Source organism: Varanus komodoensis, unplaced genomic scaffold (genome assembly GCF_004798865.1).
Source record: "Varanus komodoensis strain SLA01 unplaced genomic scaffold, ASM479886v1 scaffold21, whole genome shotgun sequence".
In the NCBI taxonomy this organism is placed as follows: domain Eukaryota; kingdom Metazoa; phylum Chordata; class Lepidosauria; order Squamata; family Varanidae; genus Varanus; species Varanus komodoensis.
The window spans coordinates 3,270,232-3,289,438 of NW_025335589.1; the positions used below are offsets into that span (position 1 = coordinate 3,270,232).

Below are 19,207 nucleotides of genomic sequence, written 5' to 3' on the forward strand. Positions count from 1 at the left end.
TTTGCTTTTGGGTCATATGCCCATCTGATAATTAGGCCTTGCTTTACAATAATGTTCTTATTTTCCTCCTTTAATTATATAGGAAAAGGAATTTAATTCAGCCTGAAAATAAATGAACCTCTAGCCTTCAAGGGAGTTGACAACTCTTTATTATAAGAATGAACATTGCAACAAGATGTTAGATCAGTTATTGAAACTAACATTTGGACAAGGTTTTACTTAATTTGATTTTGTATCATAACATTTCATTTTGGGGGAAGAACCCATGGAAAATGGCATCCCTTAGTTTTTAGATTTTATACACTCTTGTGGTAGGAATACTGAATGTCAGACACAAACAGTGCCAAGTGTTCATATGTAGGAAAACATGCTTGCCATGGGAGTACAAAAATAAAATTTATTTGTTAAATTACACATAAATATAAGGTACAAATGTATTTTTAAAATACAGTTAAAGTTAATCACACTTGCATTGTGTACATATGAAAATACAGTATCTTAATATTCAACATACACAGACACATTTATGATAAATGTAACTAATTGGCAATGCCAGTTCTTTTCATTCTGGGTTCCCATCCCTCCATTTTCCATAAATATGGAAAATTAATATGCTATGAAACAAAATGTTCTAGTTCTGCCGGACATCTTGTAGCAGCTTGTTAATTTCTGCCACCAGCTCACTAGCATCCATTAGTTCATGTTTACCATCACTAAGGTGGTTGAGCACATTATCAAAGTCATCTTCTTCATAATTCTCTGGGATTTCCTCCATGGCTGGCAGCCATTTTGAAGATGGTTGGACACCTGAATGAGTCCCCAAGGTAAGCCCAGTGCTATTGGCAGGGTTTTGGAAGTGTGTACTGGCTGCCCATGCTGCCACTCCTTGTGGGTAGCTTACAGTCTTGGCAGGTAAGTGTCCTTTCCTGCGCTCTAGCGAACTGGAAGGATCCATTTCATTGCATTCCATGTAGGCATCTAAGGAAGGGGGCAAAAGGCGCTGAAAGACACTGTTCATTTCAGAGAGCAGAGAGGAGGTACACATGTCACCTGCCTCTTCCTCATTCTGACTATCTTTGCCAAAAGTTGAAAAGCTCTTTTTTTTTTCCGACAACTCAACAGCCTGGGAATCTTCCTCTAATGTCTGCTGCTGTTGCTGCTGCTGTTGCTGCTGCTGCAGCGGCTGGCTTTGTTGGGACTGAAATTCTTCTCCAGGAATAAACATGTTACTTCTGTAATCAGAAGACGGAGAAGGCAGAGGTGGCATCCAGCACTGGTCTGAATGTCCCAGGACTCGGCATTCCTCTGTGCACAACCTCATCGCTGTGAAGAAAAAGAAAAAGGAAAGTGAGAAATTAATACTTACTCATTTCTAGACATAATTTGAAGTGTTGCTTTTAACCTTTAATTCCCTAAAGAGTCTGGACCATGCTTATTATAAGTGTGATGGAAATAGTTGGGACATGGGTGCATTTTATGGCCAAGAAACACATTCTTGGCCCTACACACTTTAGGGTGGAGGCTTCTCTTCATCCCAGAGAAACACCTTCCCCCATTAACTGATTCTGTTGTTTCCATTTATGAGTGATTCTGACAGTCTGAGCTATTGCAATGGGTATAACGTTAGAGGTTTTTCACAGGTTGCTGCCCAGCTATAGGGATCATTGTCCAGAGTGATGCATGAGCTGAATTTCCTGAATTCCTCATTCCACATAAGAACAGATAAAATTATTTCACTTCTTTCCATTCTTTTTCAGATTGCCTTTGATTATACTGGATTGTGTCCAATGTGATGTCCCATTCATTTCAATGAGTCTCTAGGACAAAAAATCTGGGACTTGCTTTTTAACAGTTTAGGGTGCAATCCTATGCAAACTAAGAAAAAGGTCTATAACTCCCATTGTGAGTTGTAGTCTATACCTATTTTTTCTCTTTGTACTTGTTTATCACGTTGCTGTTCATTTTACTGTCCTTTCCTCAGTTTTTTATTATTTCTTCATGGCTATTCTTGTAGTTGTGATTCTTAGCATGGATTTCAAAGGTGCACTCCTATGGCCAGGGGGCATTCTGAAGTCCACGCTGGGACTCCAAGCACAGAACACCTTCTCTTCATGCCAGCTGCAGCTCTGGCATCAAGGAGTGGGGAGGGGCAGGGAGGAAACTTCAAACCAAATACTCATTGGATAGGCAGTGCCTGTCAAATGTGGAAGGCTGAATGTCCTCCAAAACAAAATTCCTGACCAGCTTAGCAAATCTGGTAAGTCTGCAAATTCGTAATTTTGGATTTTTTTTTTAAATGTAGGAGAAAGGGAGCAGTAGCATCAACCTCCACTGTAGAGACAGTGCATTTAACAGATTACCATCTGTTGCTTCTCATTTGAGCTGGCTGGATAAAGAGGGCAAGGTAGGTGTACCCTACATGCCTTCAGGCAAGCCAGAGCTCCAAGTGTGGGATCCAATTCTACATGTTAAGCCACAAAAGTCCCAAAACTGGCAGCATTCTCTGGGCAGCTATGCTGATGAGGAAATGCTGGAACTTGTGTGACTTTTTTGTCTAAAGTTGAGGCTTAGATTTCATTCTTTGCACTTATAATCATCCATGTTGTACTTTTTATATTGCTTTGTGGAAAAAGCTGAAATGGCTGTTGTCAAGTTACTACTGATTTATTGATGAGATTCAGAAAGCATGTACATAGGGAAATTTTCAAAGTGTTGGCTCAGATGACCTGCAAGATACTCAGGCTTTAAAACCAAGCAAAAACGCACAAGAATATACAAGCTCTGTTCAATTTTGCCTGTATTAATTTTGTCTTTCTATATTTAAGCAGACCATCATTATTTCTTTCTTTATACACTTCCACAGGTGAAGGGTTATGGCTGGAAAATGTGTTTGAGAAAATGCCCAACACAATTTTACAACTATATCTTTGCCATGATATGAGCAAGAATAGGCATAGTTATACTGGCAAGAGCTGTCACCACAAGACTTCAAGCATTGTACAATCTGCAAAATGAAATGGGTAATCAGAGGTATGCAAGGTACAAATGGAAATGTCCTCAGCAGCATGACCTCAGAGAGGAGCAGGAAGAGATGAGAAAGGCAAGAGAATGATGCTGCTCCTTTCCTTCCCCCTCTAAGATGCTCCAGCCAGATGGAAGAAATATCTGTCTGGCAAAAATGCTAAGTGGGAGGAGTGCAAAGGCAAAAATCATCCCCGTCATTCTTTCCACTTGCTACTAAATGAATATATGCCTCCAAGTTTGGGGATTTATGCTCATTTCCATAGGAGTATGCCCTTAATTATTTGTAGTGGCCTCATAATGATTGATGGTAGGGTATGAAATTTCCACTATTTAATTTTTGAAGGTTTCACATTAAATTATGGTATGAAAAATGGGTATACTTGTCTGCTTTTACATTCAAGTACTGCTACAGAATTAGACAATCAAAGCAAAGTTCTTATTTTACTGTTTCATGCCATTTCTATGAAGATAGTCCATAAGAAGTTGCTTCAAACCAGGTGGGGTCATGTAACCCAGCACTGTCTACTCTGACTGGAAACCCCTTTCCAGGGTTCCAAAGAGATCTTTTCTATCACTTCCTACTTAACTCACTTTTAAAGGTTGATTACAAGGCATTGAGCCTTGTACCATAAACATGTAAATCCATTTACTCTACCATGGAACTACAGGTCTCTCCTTCCCCTTATATAAACATAGCCCAAGGATACTCAACATGGTAGCAATCTTAAGCACACTTAGGTGCATATTTCTCAAGGGACTTCCAAGTATGCATGCACGGGACTACACTGTATTGGTTTATCATTTGTAACATGTATATCCTGCATATTTGTTGCATTTATATATAAGGAGTCCAAGAAGCTCCCTTTCCATTTTATTCTAACAACATCACATGAGGTAGGTTAGGCTGAAAGTCACTGCCTGGCCCAAAGTTAGTTTCATGGCTGTGTGGGAACTAGAAAATGGATCTCCCTAGTCTCAGTTCAACACTCTAAGCACTTCATCACACTGGGTTTCCCACTGTAAGATAACAAGTTCATCTGGCCCATTTGAGAGGATGGTTTAACTGAACACTGAACAAGGGGTTGGACTCAATGGACTCCTTGGTCCCTTCCAACTCACTATTCTTCTATGGTGGCCATACATTAGATGTAATTTGGCAATAAAGGTAGAGCACAAAGATAGGAGGTTCCCCATAGAATAGTAGTGGGCACCAGTGATGAACCTCTTTCAGCCCAAGGGCCAAATTTCAGAGGAGCTCTTTGGCCCACATTCAGAAGTAGGTGTGGTAAGAGGCAGGAGACAAGAAGTCAAAGGCAAAAAGGATGGGACTAAAATTTAAAGAAGAAAAACCTATGCAAAAGTTGGGAAACTAAAAAGAAATCTGTGTGTGTGGAGGAAGGTTTGGACCAAGGGAAAGGGATTTGGTCATCTGCAGAACCCCAGAGAGTCACACTGGGGCCACAAGAAGACTGGATTTGGTCTGGGACTGGATTTGCTTCCCAAATGATAATCACTGATTCTACGCCCTGATTTAGGGGTTTAGGGCATTTTGGATTACTGCACATAGTAATCTAAATGTAGTATTAAAACATACCCATAGTCCACTTTAAAAATGGCAGGCTATAACACCAGTCATAACTGAGCTAATTAAATACACATTTGGTCTCAATGCAGATTTTCCTCTTTTGCTTTCAGACTTTCCTTTTTGGGTGTGTCTCATAGCACAGTACAAGGCATTTTAAGCATGACATGTGCAGCAGCATCTATACATTGAATCTTATGATCCTTGAACACAAATATAACATTGCCATTAACTTTATTTTAATGCAAACAGCAAATAGGCACCAGATTGCAGAGATTAGGAGACTTAATACTTTGTTTTTCTTCTCTCAGTGGAAGACTGAAAAAGCCAGCTCATGGGACTGCAAGTGATACCAGCAGTGGGATACAAGGCCTTTAAGCTTTGGATAATTTTGCAGCAGTTTGACTACCCAGCTGTATATTGTTTTTGCAAAAGACAGCTGGTGTAGTCAAAACTTTTGTGAGCTGTGCTGTCGTTATCATCAAGGAGAAGGGGGGAAAGCAGAAAAGAAAGAAGTTTGTTTTTCTTCACTGTGAACGTGCCTCAGCATGACCATCAGAGAGCATGGTAAATAAACTCTTCAACTTTTATTGCATTCTTACCTGCAGGAATTCTTCCATCTGTAAGGAAAAGGTCACTGAATCCTTCTCCAAGAAGTCTGTCAATTGGAGAATCTCTCCCCAAATCATAATCACTGTCTCCTGCTTCACTGTCACCCCGGCCACTGTCTTTCAGGCTGAACTTATCCATATCTTGAAGGGCATACCTGTGATGAAAGGAAAGTGACATGTTGATTGAATGTATTCACTGAATCACTGCACTGCTTCTTATGCAGGACTGTCTCCTCAGGTAAAAAAGATTTTCAGCCTTGATCTGACTGAAAAAACAACTCACCTGTAGCTTCTGGAATATTTGTTTCCTCGAAAACTTGGCCTTGGCTGATACTGTCCTTGGTGAAGCATTGAGAGAAGTTGAGAGACCTGTTGAGAAATACACAAAAAGATGCAGGATTGGAAAAAATGGTTAGAACCAATCCACGTTGTTAAGAGACAACACAGTATAGCCCAAAGTAGATGAGAACTAATTCTACTTCACCAGTGTAGTCCAGTTATGTTTATTACCCTAAGGATACAAAATAATTAAAGACCTATAGTCTGATCCTCAATCTAGTTAAGCTAAAATATTTGGATGTGAATGGCTTTAGCTCCCTTGAAGTGACTAGAAAATCAGCTTACATTCAAGTGCTCTGTGATATGGCTCAGGGCCTTAAAACACATTCATTAACAGATTTGTATGTAAAGTTCTTGCAAGCTGTTACAGCAGCTGTAGTGAAAATTGCACCAGCATTGGTAATATATTGCTTCATTGTTTTGTGCTATTTGTATATGTAAATACATTATGAAATGTGTCAAAATACAGTGACAGAGAAGAACACATGATTCTATCATGTTGGAAGCATTTGTGGAAAATGTTCCAAATCAAGTGTGAAACAAAGAGACTAAACTAGCAGTAATGAACTGTACCATTAATGGTTACTCTATTGGCACTGCAGTATAGCAGCAATGCCAATGAAGAAGTTGCATATGGTGTTCATGTTTCCATAGAAGACTATAGACACAAATACATACAGAGACATTTCAAATCTTAAAGATTTTCTACACAAAAATAACTGAAGTACAAGAAACAATGCAAGCCTCACACAAACGTGTGCAGGAGATATGCAGGTACATAACCTTAACATGGTTTTCCAGTGCATATGTAAAGAAACTGAAGTGTGTGCGCACATTCATAATACCTGGCAGTTGACAGCTTTGAGTGCATTCCAGATTAACTAATATTTGAAATGTCCATAGGACCATCCCGCCTGTGAGAAGAACTTCTGGTCCATGCAGAACACTATGGTCTTACCTCAACAGCAGGGGTAGCATGAGTGAGCTCAAGAGAGAAATTCTCTGGAACATGATTGGATGAGATGGTCACCAGACTGTTGAGAGACTGGTGACTGTGATGGCTTTGGCGACTGCTCATTTGCCCTCTTTCTAGTGTTGGAGATGATGAAGGTGAAGCTTTATGATGAGACCTGATTGGTAAAGTACCATTAACAGTAGGCACTAGTGTAATGTCCCCTTTGTGAATCTGCCTTGATGGCCTTTTGGGATGATGCTGGTAAGTGGATTCTGCAACCCGACAGTTATAGGACCTGGTATCCTTTTTCTCCCGATTGCACCTTGTAGCAAAGACAACCATGATAACTAGCAAAACTGCACATATTGCTCCTAACGATATAATTGTGATCATGGAAACATCTAGAGAGGGCTGGCTAATATATGTGGCTTCTGTAGATGAAGGCAGATAAACATATTTAACAACACTGCATTTCAGGAGTGCTTTGGTACTGAGTTGAGGGCTTCCTTTGTCTTGAACAACCACTGAAAGCTCCCATTCTGTTGACTTTGCAGATTCAATGCTAGCATTGAGACAGATATCACATGTCTGTGGGTCCATTATGAAGAGGCTGTCTTCACTGCTACTGGCTAATGAACAGCTTAGCTCTGAGTTCATACCTGAGTCTCTATCTATGGCTCTTATCCTTGTGATACAGTAGTTAATTTCAGCTTCTTTGGGAATTGAAATCTCTGCGGTATTGTTGTGTAGTATTGGCCCCACAATTACAGGTGCATTGTCATTCTCATCAATGATGGTAAGCACAACAGTTGTATTACTGGCAAGTTGTTGACTTCCTCCATCTCTGGCTTGAACCACAAAGGCAATCTGGTTTATTTCTTCATGGTCAAAAGTTCTAAGTGCATAGATGGCTCCGTTGGAGGGATCAATGGTCACATAGGTAGTTATGGAACTTCCCAAAATAAAACTCTCCAAGATGATGTAGGTCACCTGGCCATTGTCTCCCAGATCTGGATCTGTAGCTGTAACAGAAGTTATATATGCACCTGGAGAGTTATTTTCCAAAATAACAATCTCGTATCTGTTTGTCTGGAATTGGGGTGGGTTGTCATTTTCATCAATGATCTGCACAGTGAAGTGTTTCACTGTGGAGAGACTTGGAGTCCCCTTGTCTTCTGCTATAACCGTCAGGCTATATTCAGATCGCTTTTCTCGATCCAGAGTGGTGTTTGTTAAGATGAAGTAATTGTTTTCATAGGTCTTTTGGAGTTTAAAGTGGCCATGTCCATGGAGCTTGCACACTACCTCTCCGTTTACTCCTGAATCTTTGTCCTGCACCCTAACCAGGGCAACAAAAGTCTCTATAGAAGCCTTTTCAGAAATATAAGCAATTTCCTCCTTCCCAGGAGACATCAGATTTAAATTTATCTCAGGTTTGTTGTCATTCACATCAACAACTTTAATGATGATTTTGCAGTGAGCAGGGATAGAATTGGGACCCAGATCCTGTGCTTGAGCATCAATTTCATAGGATTTGGTAGTTTCATAGTCCACTGGTTTTAAAAGAGTCAGTTGCCCCCTTTCAGAGTCCATTTTAAAAGTCTCTATAATTTTGGAAGACACGTGACTGCTGAAGGAATATACAACTTTACCATTAGCACCCTCATCTGGATCGGTAGCATTGAGGTCAATCAGCAAAGTCCCAATACGGGAATTTTCCAGGAGCTGAATGATATATGTCTGCTGCTCAAAAACTGGACTATTGTCATTGGAATCAGAAATGCTTATTTTTAGAATAGACGATCCACTCCGCGGAGGCACCCCATTGTCTGAGGCAGTGAGTTGAAGCTCGTAGCTTGATTTCAGCTCCCGGTCCAGTTCACTAACCACAATCAGCTCTGCATACTTGGCCCCATCAGTCCTCGTTCTGACCTCAATGGTGAAGAAATCATTGGCAGACAGCGAGTACGTGTACAGGGAATTTTCTCCAACATCTGGATCAAAAGCACTGTCCAAAGGAATCCGCGTCCCCACAGCTGCACTCTCGGAGATTTCAATCGGGATTAAACCCCTGGAGAATTGAGGGGAGTTGTCATTAATATCCAGCACTTCAACTTCGACATGGAAAAGCTGCAGATGCTCGGTAGGCAGAGTGATCACATCAAACTCTATCGTGCAGTTTAAGTTTTTCTGGCAGAGTTGTTCCCGGTCAATTTTAGCTCCGATGCTGATCTCTCCATTATCCTCTCGGACCACCAGCAAAGGAGAATTCCCCCTCGGCATGGCTCGGAAGCGAACCGACGAGGGGTTGGGCATCTTGTACAAAACGTCGGCGACATCTTCCGACAGCCTGGCAATCACCGAGCCGACTCTCTGCTCCTCGTAAATCCTGTATTTCAAATTTTTACCCGCTACGCTTTTGCAGGGAGACATGATCAGCGCCAGTGCAAACAGGAGAATAAAGTGCATTTTTCCGACTCAGCCGCGCCGCCTCTGCGAAGGGGCTCCGCGATTCCTGCCTCCCCGACAAGTTCCCAGGCGATTCAGGCTCAACTTCGTCGGGGCAGCGCAAACCCAGCATACATTCGGCCCTCTCCGAGACCGGAAAGCGTCCTTGTCCAGGCGAGCAAAGTTCCAGGATCCTATTAGCTCAGGGAGGAAAGTTGCTTACGTACAGACACGGGCGGTGGCAGGACTGCCAGATACATCCTCCAGCAAGCCGGCTCGCTGCTGCTGCTGCTGCTGATCTCTCGTCCAAGAGGGTTGTAACATCAGGGCTTCTTTCTGCTGCCGCTGCGGTTACAAGGCTCCTCCGACAGTCGAGGAAGAAGCTGAAACTGCAAGGCGTCCGGCCCCTCTTCCCGAGGAGATCTTCTTCCTTTCTCCCTGCTCGGCGGCCGACTAACCGCCCCAGATTGCTGACTCCCGTCTAAAAACCTGTGTAACTTCACTCCAACTCAGACAAAGCTCTTGCCCGGCTGCATGTGTTGAATCGCTTCCAGCCAATCAGCTCGCTTCCAAATCAAAGGACAGTGAAGTCACACACATACAAAACGGGAGAGAAGGAGCCGGAGGAAGGAAGGAAGGAGGGGCTGCTCCTCCTCTTCCTCCCCCCTCCCCCAGCCTGCCGAGAGTGTGCCACAACAAAAAGGAGACTAATTGATCAAGAGCTACTTTAACTCAACTTCTTGTTTTCCCTTTTTAAAATAATGATTTCACCTGGGGTGGGCTTTTCCCCCTTCGTTTTTTTGTAGCAATTTTAGAGAGTGCTTTCATGAATATCCCTATGCCTGTACTTCAAAGTTTCTTTCAGCGAGCCATAGCTTTTGACTCAGTTTGCCTAGTAAAGCACTGTGCCCTTCTTTCGCTCTTCCAGGTCCCCTTCTCCCTTTTGAGGACTATCAAGATGCAGGTGTGGATTCTGACTTCTTTTTCTCCCTTTCTTTTTTCTCTTTTTAAATCACGATGGCTTTCTTTTTCATCCTTTGCTTCCCTTCATCTTAAATTCAAGAAAATCCTTGCATAGCCTTCTCCTTTAGCTGGCTTTTGATGAAAGAGGAAAGAAAGAACACTCACATTTGGCAAGGATGTATTCCTATGTGTGTTCCTTTCCTGTGCCTTTTTTCTTACCACAGTTCTTGTAGTTCTCCTGAAACTCCCTTTCATCTTCATATTTAAAGACAGCCTTTGCTTTAGCATGATGGAGCATGCAAAAGCCTCTTGTCCACATGCAGAATCTGTTTGCAAATAAGCAATAATAAAAATTAAAAATAAGGGAAGCTACAGTAGAAATAGTTGAGATAGCCTGTAAAGCACTGTCATTGTGATTCACCAATGAAACATTCCCAGTGATTTTAATGGAAAAGGATTTCATCAGTGATAGCATTCACCTGTGGAAGCAAGCCTGGGCAATCTTCAGTTCCCTGGCAGCAAGTTGTCCCACGCAGTCTCCTCCAGATGGAAAAACTGCAATTCCAATCATTTCTGGCCAGCATGGCCATTGGCCACAAAGCTAGGATGATCAGATTCACAGCCTACACATCTGGGAGGTGCCTTTTGGGGGAAGGCTTCCTATAGGCACCAGTGTGGCCCCTCATAAGGCCTCTGAGCTTAAGGTTCCCACTTTTTTTATTTATTTATTTATTTTTCCATTTCTATCCTGCCTTTTTCCAGCAAAGGGCTCAAGGCAGCTTACATCATTATCCTCCTCCATCTTATCCCCACAACAACAACCCTGTGAGGCAGGTTGGGCTGAGAGTCTGTGACTGGCCCAAAGTCTCCCATTTGGCTCCATGGCTGAGCAGGGACTAGAACCCAGATCGTCTGAGTCCCAGTCCCATGCTCTTAACCACTACACCACACTTCGGCTACTTCTTTTGGTATTGCTTTGACAATGAGGAGTGACATCAGGCTGGACATCAGGAAAAGCTTCCTCACTGTCAGAGCAATGCAACAGTGGAACTAGGTGCCTAGAGAGGTGGTGGGCTCTCCCACACAAGACATTCAAAAAGAAACTGGATAGCCATCTGAGTGTGATGGTGTAACATGGTGTCCTGCAACAGTAGGGGGTTGGACTCTATGGATTCTACTTTCTCACACACAAGAAGAGATACTTTCACCTTCCCCCATCCACCCTCCTCCCAATGAAATAGGTGCAAGACTCTTGTCAGAAGCCTATATGTACCTCAGGTGTTTCTCCTGTATGTGTATATCTTGGCTTATAGTCAGGAATGAGCAGCTAAGAAAGGGGAGATAAGTCTCTTATCTAAATTAGGGCTATGTTGAAGAGCATTGGAAGGGTCATAGGAGATTATCTAGTCAAACCCTCTGCTTGATACAGGTTGTGCACTGTAGAGTGTAGCTATAGCATCCCTGCCAGGTGGCCATCCAATCTCTGCTTAAATAATGCCAGCAAAGGAGAAGGCACCATCTTATGAGGAAATCAATCCCACTGTTGAACAGCTCTCTTACTTATCCTTACAGTGACCAGCTCAAGTGTTCTTCCCTGCAATTTCCATCCATTGATTCTAGCTCTTTCCTCTGAAGTAGCAAAGAACTTGTCTCTCCCACCTATTTCATGACAGCCTTTCAGACAGTTGTAGGCTATTATTACATCTTATATTAATCTTCCTTCAGCTCAATATGCAGGTCTTTCAGCCATTCCTTACAGGGCTTGGTTTCCAAACCCATCATCAGTGGATGTGGCCAAGATTTCTGGGCTTTCAGAAGGGCCAGCCCTACGGTCATGCCTAGTCAGGCAACTTTCACAGATGTCAGAGAGCAGTGGTTCCTCCTCCATTTGTTTCTCCTGAGCTCCATTCCTGACCATTCTCATATGTTGACTTATATGTGCCACATGGACTGTTCTGAGCCCCCTAAAACATACTACTGCCTCAGATGTAATGGAGAGTTTCTGTATGTAGAATGATGGAGGGTACTATTTTATCCTTTGGTTCAGGCAGCAATGCTTGTTGGCCCAACCATGCCCTTAACATCCATTCAAAATGATGGTTCCTAATAAAAAAAAAAATATTGCTTATCAGGATTTCTGGAGTGTGCTATAACTATTGTCAACACTTTGAAAACATCAAGATATTCATTGGCTTCCAGTTTGTATCTGGACACATTTTGGGTTTCATTTATAAGGCTTTAAGTGCATTGATACAGGTTTGCCTGAAGACATGTCTACTCTCATCATTGCTTGCCATTTCATTTATCCTCTGTGGTCCTCCTTCTTCTAAAGTTTGGCAGGTGATACGGTGTTACAGGCCTCTTCTGTGATGGTAACTTATTTATGGACTATCCTTCACAGATAAGTATTTGTGCCAATTTGTTTTTGGGGTTTTTTTTTGGGGGGGGGGTATATGCCATATTGATAACTTTTTTTTTCTTCTGAACATTTTATAATTGAATTTTGTTCCATTTATTACATCTCTATGCCTCCCAATAGCCAAAGTTTTCTGGACAATCTACCTATATTTAAAACCATAAAAATACAATATTGTACATAAGATGAAATCTGTTTGCATAAAAATACATAAACAAATGATGTATGCACTCTCAAACAATTTTAGTAATCAACAATAATAATCAACTGTCCAAGAACAGATTAATTCTTTATTGTATTAATTGATACATTTTAGATCTGTTTACTATTTTTAATTTTCTTCAAGGGCTTCCAGCTCCAATCCAGGAATATCTTAAAAGGCAATGCACAGATGGAATTTTTGTGCACAGAGACACACAACTGGATCAGTTGTCCTATCCACTTACATGGAGGAATCATATCTACACATGCATTTCTTTGCAAGCCACATTGGTCCATCAAATAAAGCAAATCAGGCAGACCTCATGGATAACTAAACATGCAATGCTATGGACTCCTGATGTGTCACCAGGGAGAGGGAGCCATATGATTAGTCCCAGCTATGAGATCCTACATCCCTAAAGGGCAAGTCTTTGCCTGCCCCCTTCCCAGCCAGTGCAGAAAGAACATGGCAACTGCCTTGTCCAAGGTGGCAAATGCACCTCAGAAGGGAGGTCATGCCATGGGGAAAAGCAGAGCATAGACTGCAATAGCAGCAGCGGTGGCAGCAAAACTCACCACCACCAAGCCTTGTTTTGGGCCTGGGATGCGCAAAAGCCTGCAGGTTGAGAGGCTTGTGTGCATCAAGGGCAAGAGAAATAGGATTCTGCCCAAAGATACCTCGGCCCACCAAAGAGTAGCAGTCCTAGACTGGGGACTGCTTATGAACTGCTGGACTTGTGCATAAATATTACTATGTGGGTGAGTGTGTGTTGTCATGTGAATGGTATAGCAAATTTTCATAACAGGATTTTGTGCATCGACTGATCATTATGCATAATCCCCAGTAGCCCTTAATTAATCTGCCTATCCATAGACATCTGCAGGAAGACAACGGACAGTTCCACTACCCTGGATGAGCAATAATCCTCAACTTTTTCTTTTTTCTTTTCTTCTTTTCTTTTTTTACTTTGTAGAGACATTTATTTTGTAAGCAAACTAGATTAAGGGATTTCAGCCTATGACTGTAATCATAACAATTTCACTATCTGAAGAAGGGTCTTCCTAGTTTATTTTAAAATCTTTGCAGGTACTTCTCTGCTGGATTTTGGGTGTTCATCCAATCAATTCAGAAATCCAGGATTTATCTCAGATTACACAACATTGTGTCCACCCAAAAAAAAAACAGTAGAAGGACTCTAAATTTGTAATAATACACAAAATCAACATAAGGTGGTACCTTTATTAGGGTGAAGCAAATTATTATAGAATTGTGCAGGCTTTCAAGTTCTTCAGAACTGGAGTTAGGACTATTTTCCAAGTTCATTCTTTGGATTTGGTAGAAGTTTGATCAATTTACAGTAGATAGCAAGGATTATTATGTGTAGATATCCATGTTATAACTAAGAGAGTGATGAAATATCCAATATGACATTCTTAGGATTGCTGCTCTGTTTAAGTATGTGTGGTTTTACCCTCTTGTTCATCAATTTTCAAATTTCTCTTACTCCAAAAGCAGTTTCATTTCAGTTCATGATGCCTCCTGTGTGAAGCTTGAGTAGAATATTCTTCTGTGTTAGACTTGTCAAGGGTCCAGAATGTTCTACTATCAGGATTCTAAATGTCATGAAAAATCTATGACTCTAAGCAGCAAAGCACATGGAGACACAAAAATGCATTTAGCACTCTGTGCTCTGTGCTTGTGAATTATAATCACACATTAGTGTTCAGTTCCCTACCCCACCTCTTCATAAACATTCCTATAGATGCTCATGTACATATCTGAACACCAAGGCCTGCTGGAGAACGTGCATATGGACCAGAGTAAGTGCAAAATGTTACTTGAATATGATCATAACCCTAGGCCTGATGACCAGAGCAGGGGTTCCCAACCTGGGGCACCCACACACCCAGAGGGTATGACCTGGCATTTCAGGAAGTGTGACAAAGACGAAGAGACATTTTCCACCAAAAATTATCCCAGTAATAAAATTATTTATTATTACTATTCATTTATTATTATTTTGTTTGCATTTGGATTCAATTCTTACCTGAATCCACAGACAGACCTGTGGATCACATTCAGGAAGAAAGTTTCGCATTTTGACAAAATCGTGAAAGAGAAGCAGCAGCAAAGAAGTCATTGAATTTTATGTTCAAAATTGAGCTTGATTTTACTGTTCACAAGTCTTTCTAATTGCTCAATTTCTATTTGAATTTTATGCACTGAGTTAAAATCTTTTTTTTAGTTCAGTTTGTTTACTTGCAGTACTGTCTGTGCTTCAGTTTATGGTTCAAAATTAGAAATCTGACTTCATCTTCAAATGTGATATTGCTTTTATAGGGGGAGTGGACATTAACATTTTATAGGGGTGAGGGCATAGAAAAGGTTGGGAAACATTGGAACAGGGAAAGTGCACAGCTCCCTCCTCATGGACAAACTATGTCCATATTCTCCAAAAGCCATGGTAGAGGTGTGTGCTCTCCATAAGGCATGAGCATGCAATTATACAGTGTTGTGCAAGTGAGAGAGGACTAGTTCATTTAATATATTTATGCCCTATTGCCCATCCAAGGAATTCAAGGTGGCTTACGTAATTTCCCTTCTCTCAATCTTATCCTCACAACAAAAACTATGTATGGTAGCTTGGGCTGTGACTGGCTCAAAGTCATCCAGTGAGCTCCATGGCTGATTGGGGACTATAATCCAGATCATCTGAGTCCCATCCCTGCTCTCTTAACCATTTCACACACTTTGATTACACATGCTTGGTATTAAACATTCAAAAGGAAAGGAGCAACAGTAGCAACATAACATTTCATGGCAGTTTGGCTTGACTCAGACAGCTGAAGTGGTAAGTCCAGGCTATATATGGCAGTGGTGGCTCACCCAGAGAAGACAACTATGTGCCAATCTGCCAAGAGCCCCAGTGTCCAAGACCTGTGGGACCCATTGTAGTGATGGCAGGGAGAACAGCAGATCTTTAAGGCCTGGCCCTCTCTACAGCCAGCAGTGTGTGTGTATGCCATGAGAGTCAGGTCTGAGTTTTAATGTTCTGCTCTTTGCAAGTTCTGTTTTGTCTACCATGGATTCAATTATCAACTTGTGGCTAGCTAGGTTTGAATTATTCACATAGCATAGCTTTTAAGTTCGCTCTGATGATTGTCTTGATTCTGTTACACAGTTTTTGTGTCTACTGCCATGTTCTCACTTATTGTTCTGTTACTGAGGGCAAGCCTCCCTGTGTGTTCTATTTTGCAGAGATTTTGAGTTCTCTCCATGGTTCTCTTGATCTAAAGTGTGTGACTAACTCATTTTCTTGTCATCAGAATTTCCTATTGGTTCACTAGTTGTCCTTCAGATTGGAGAATGGAGGAGACTTTCTCTTAGTCTTGTTATTTCCAGTCTGTGGAATGTGTGAAAGTCCTCTAGAGTGTATTCAAACTACTTAATTGCCTAATAATACGCTGCACAAAGACTCACCTGTACTTAATAATATACTGCACAAAGACTCACCTGATGAAATTGTACTTCTTGCTTCCTTCTTTGACCAAGGAACCTGAACTGTGTAAGGATGTTCTGTGTTTGCTTGGCAGATTTGACTGTATTGGTTGGAGGCAAGGAACATGTAAATGAATAGAGTATAAGGGCAAAAGTAGCTAAGAAGGAAAACTTTATGATCAGCTGTCCATTTTCTTTATCTTTGGTAATGACACAGGCTCAAGACATTTTACTGACTGAGGCAAAGGACAAGATGGCACCTCTTCCCATTCCATGTACAAAGTAGTAATTGAATCTTATTTCAGCTCTGGAAATGGGACAGTATCCCCACCCCACAGGATGGCAAAAGACTATGTGGTGCATAGACCTCTTCCTCCTTTTTGAATACACACACACATATCACATTTGTAGGTATGTTTGTATGAGGCATGGTCACGGTGTAAACTCTGATATGAGGAATCAGCTCTTTATAATTAATGTACCTGGGGTATTGTTAGATTTCAGTACTGTTGAATGATTATTATGCAATTTCAGTTAGCTTCCAGGGACAAAAATGTACAGATATATTTCATTTCAAGAAAATAATTTATGACGTGCTTTCTCTTCCTCTTCTCTGTATTTTTCTTCAAGTTCTTCATTATATGCACAATTTGCAATACTTTCATTTTCTTTGCATTATTTCTTTGATGTCTTTATCTGCTGGTTTATTTGCAGAGCCCATAATCTTTCCATCACTTGTTTCCCTCACACCCTTCTTTCCTCCCTCTCCCTTTCCCTGGTTCAGTTCTCCCATTCCCTACAACCATATTCCAAATGTAATAAGTAAATCTCTCCCCCACCCCTCCAGTTATTTCTTTTTACTCTCAGCAGAATTCAACCAAAGTCACTAAGAAGCTTCTTGTGGCATAGAAAGAAAGCAGAAAAGTCTTAGTGCGAACTCGCCTACTTTTTAAGCATTCAAAAGCATTTTACATGCTTTTGTCTCTTCTTCTTCTTTTTCAGAAACCAGCGCCGTGTAGCAAATTGCATAGAATAGAAATGCTTATAATGAATGTATTTAGTAGTGGGTCACGCCGATGAACATTCTGCCCCATGAATAATACTGTTTTACAAGTTTGCAGCCCTTTCAGAGTTCTGATCCCCAAACCCTATAGGCAAACTCAAAAAGCTAACACAAGCAACTGGGACTTTAGAAACCTATAGCCATCTGGCCTAAATCTCTAACAATCCAAGCCAATAATTATATCAATTCAGGCTTTAGTGAACCCCTTTGCAAACACCAAAAGAGCAAAGAAAGGAATTAGTGCCCATTCTAAGTTGGGGTGGAAAGAATTCGAAGATAACCTAATTCCATTAGCTCACAAACAGCTTTTTTTGCAGCTCTGGTAAATCTTTCTAAAACATGTTTTAAAACTCCAAGTGCAATTTCGTTTCTGTTCATAATTGGGGAATTGTTTTTTTAAAGGCTCTTTTTAATGTCAATTAATAGTATTACATTGTTGCAATGGAAGCTGTCGCCTTTTAAAAGAGCATCAAATAAATAATTCATGGTGGGGGGGGGATAATTTCAGAGCCGAATACTAAAATATTTTGAATGGGATGTAAATTAATATATATCCAAAAGGAACCTGTTTTTATGAATAATAGTTCAACAAATGTGGGGATGTTGAGTAATGTTGTGGCATTTACTACACACATCTGTTGCTCCTTCACAAACCGCCATTTTCCTCAGGGTTAGGGTCTGGGAGATACATGTGTTACTGCTAAATAACAGGACATACCTGTAGTCATCTCCTAGAACAAGAGTTTCACATTCAAGCAGTTATGAAAGGCTCAGCCATGTCAGTATTTTAGTTTGTGGAAGTAGCTGATGCTCTCTTAGTGTGGCCAACTTCTTATGGAACATCTAGAGAATCTGGAATTAATATTACAAATGAGGCAGGGAAAACTCATTAAGGAGTAGGAGTAGCTTTTCTTTGTCCAACATCACATGAAAGAGCCTTGTAAACTCCAGTCCACCTATAAAATGATATGGATCAGTCGCAAATAGGAAATTCCACATGCAACCAATGGGCATTTCTCACACTACTTGCCATTACAAGCTACTGTTAGGCACATGTATGATGCACTGCTGACATATAGAAGGTAAATATGGAACCCTATCTGAATGAAGGGTAGCAAACCTTTTCTAAGAACTTCTTTCTGACACCAATATCCTACTTCCAAAGCCACCATAATCTAGCAGCTTTAATGTGTTTCATGAGCGGCTAGCAGCTTTATTGAGCGATGTATGCATAAAATAGAGATACCTTTTTCTCAAAACAGAAGTTTTACAAAGCAGACTGTTATTTCTACTTTTAGGTACCCAAAGAAATATCACCAATTTTGGATGTTGGACTTAACAAAAGAAAGGAAAGAAAGACAACCCATTGGACAGTTTCATAGAACAGCACAATTTTTCAAGTACAGACTGCAAAATAATGCAGATAAGGAACTCTGTTTCCTTTTTAAAAGATGAATTCAAATTTTGCTTTCCACCTGGTGTAGTGCCTTATGTCACATCATGTTACATCCTGTCATTCCATGCTCTAGCAAACAAGATGTACAGAGATGAGATGTGATTTGACACCTTTATAATGAATGTGAAAGACAGAACTTGCCACGTCAGAATTACTTTTAAGAGAATATTTCCATCATAATTATGGGGGCAAGGGCCATATCTCTGAAAATGGACAAAAAAAAACACTTAGCTGAATAAGAAAGGTAGGAAAGTTTTTCATAGGTAAATGTATCATAACCTTCCTCACCCCTAAGCATTCATAGTAGAATCACAGGGTTGGATCCAGAGGACCATTGTTAGTTGGAGTAAGCACTCTTCCTTGAGTAAAGAAGTTTCTTTGTCAAAAGAAATTCTTGATCCCACCTAGAATTAAGCAACACTGTGATACAAATTATGTAGAGGTAGCTGGGGAAGGGCCAGGTTCAAATGTAAACCTCTTACCCATGAAGAGAACTGGCTACAGTGCCTCTAACCTTCCTTAGCTCAGGGCTACACTAATGATAAATAGAGTAATAATTTACACAAATGACTAGAATGTGTGACAAGGAAATCAAAATTATAAAAATCAGAACTATTGCTTTGACAAAATCTACTTACGAAAGCACAAGT

The 19,207-nt window shown here is 40.8% G+C and overlaps 1 protein-coding gene across 1 annotated transcript; it reads right to left on the reverse strand.

Annotated features, from left to right (window-relative positions):
- Positions 1–377: 377 nt before the first annotated feature.
- Positions 378–9,391, reverse strand: PCDH18 (protocadherin 18). Its single transcript, XM_044430991.1, has 4 exons — positions 6,515–9,391; positions 5,501–5,586; positions 5,209–5,372; positions 378–1,323 (listed from the first exon to the last, which is right to left on the reverse strand). Exons 1-4 carry the CDS (start codon positions 8,978–8,980, stop codon positions 632–634), a joined length of 3,408 nt encoding a protein of 1,135 aa, XP_044286926.1. The 5' UTR covers positions 8,981–9,391; the 3' UTR covers positions 378–631.
- Between the last annotated feature and the right edge of the window lie 9,816 nt (positions 9,392–19,207).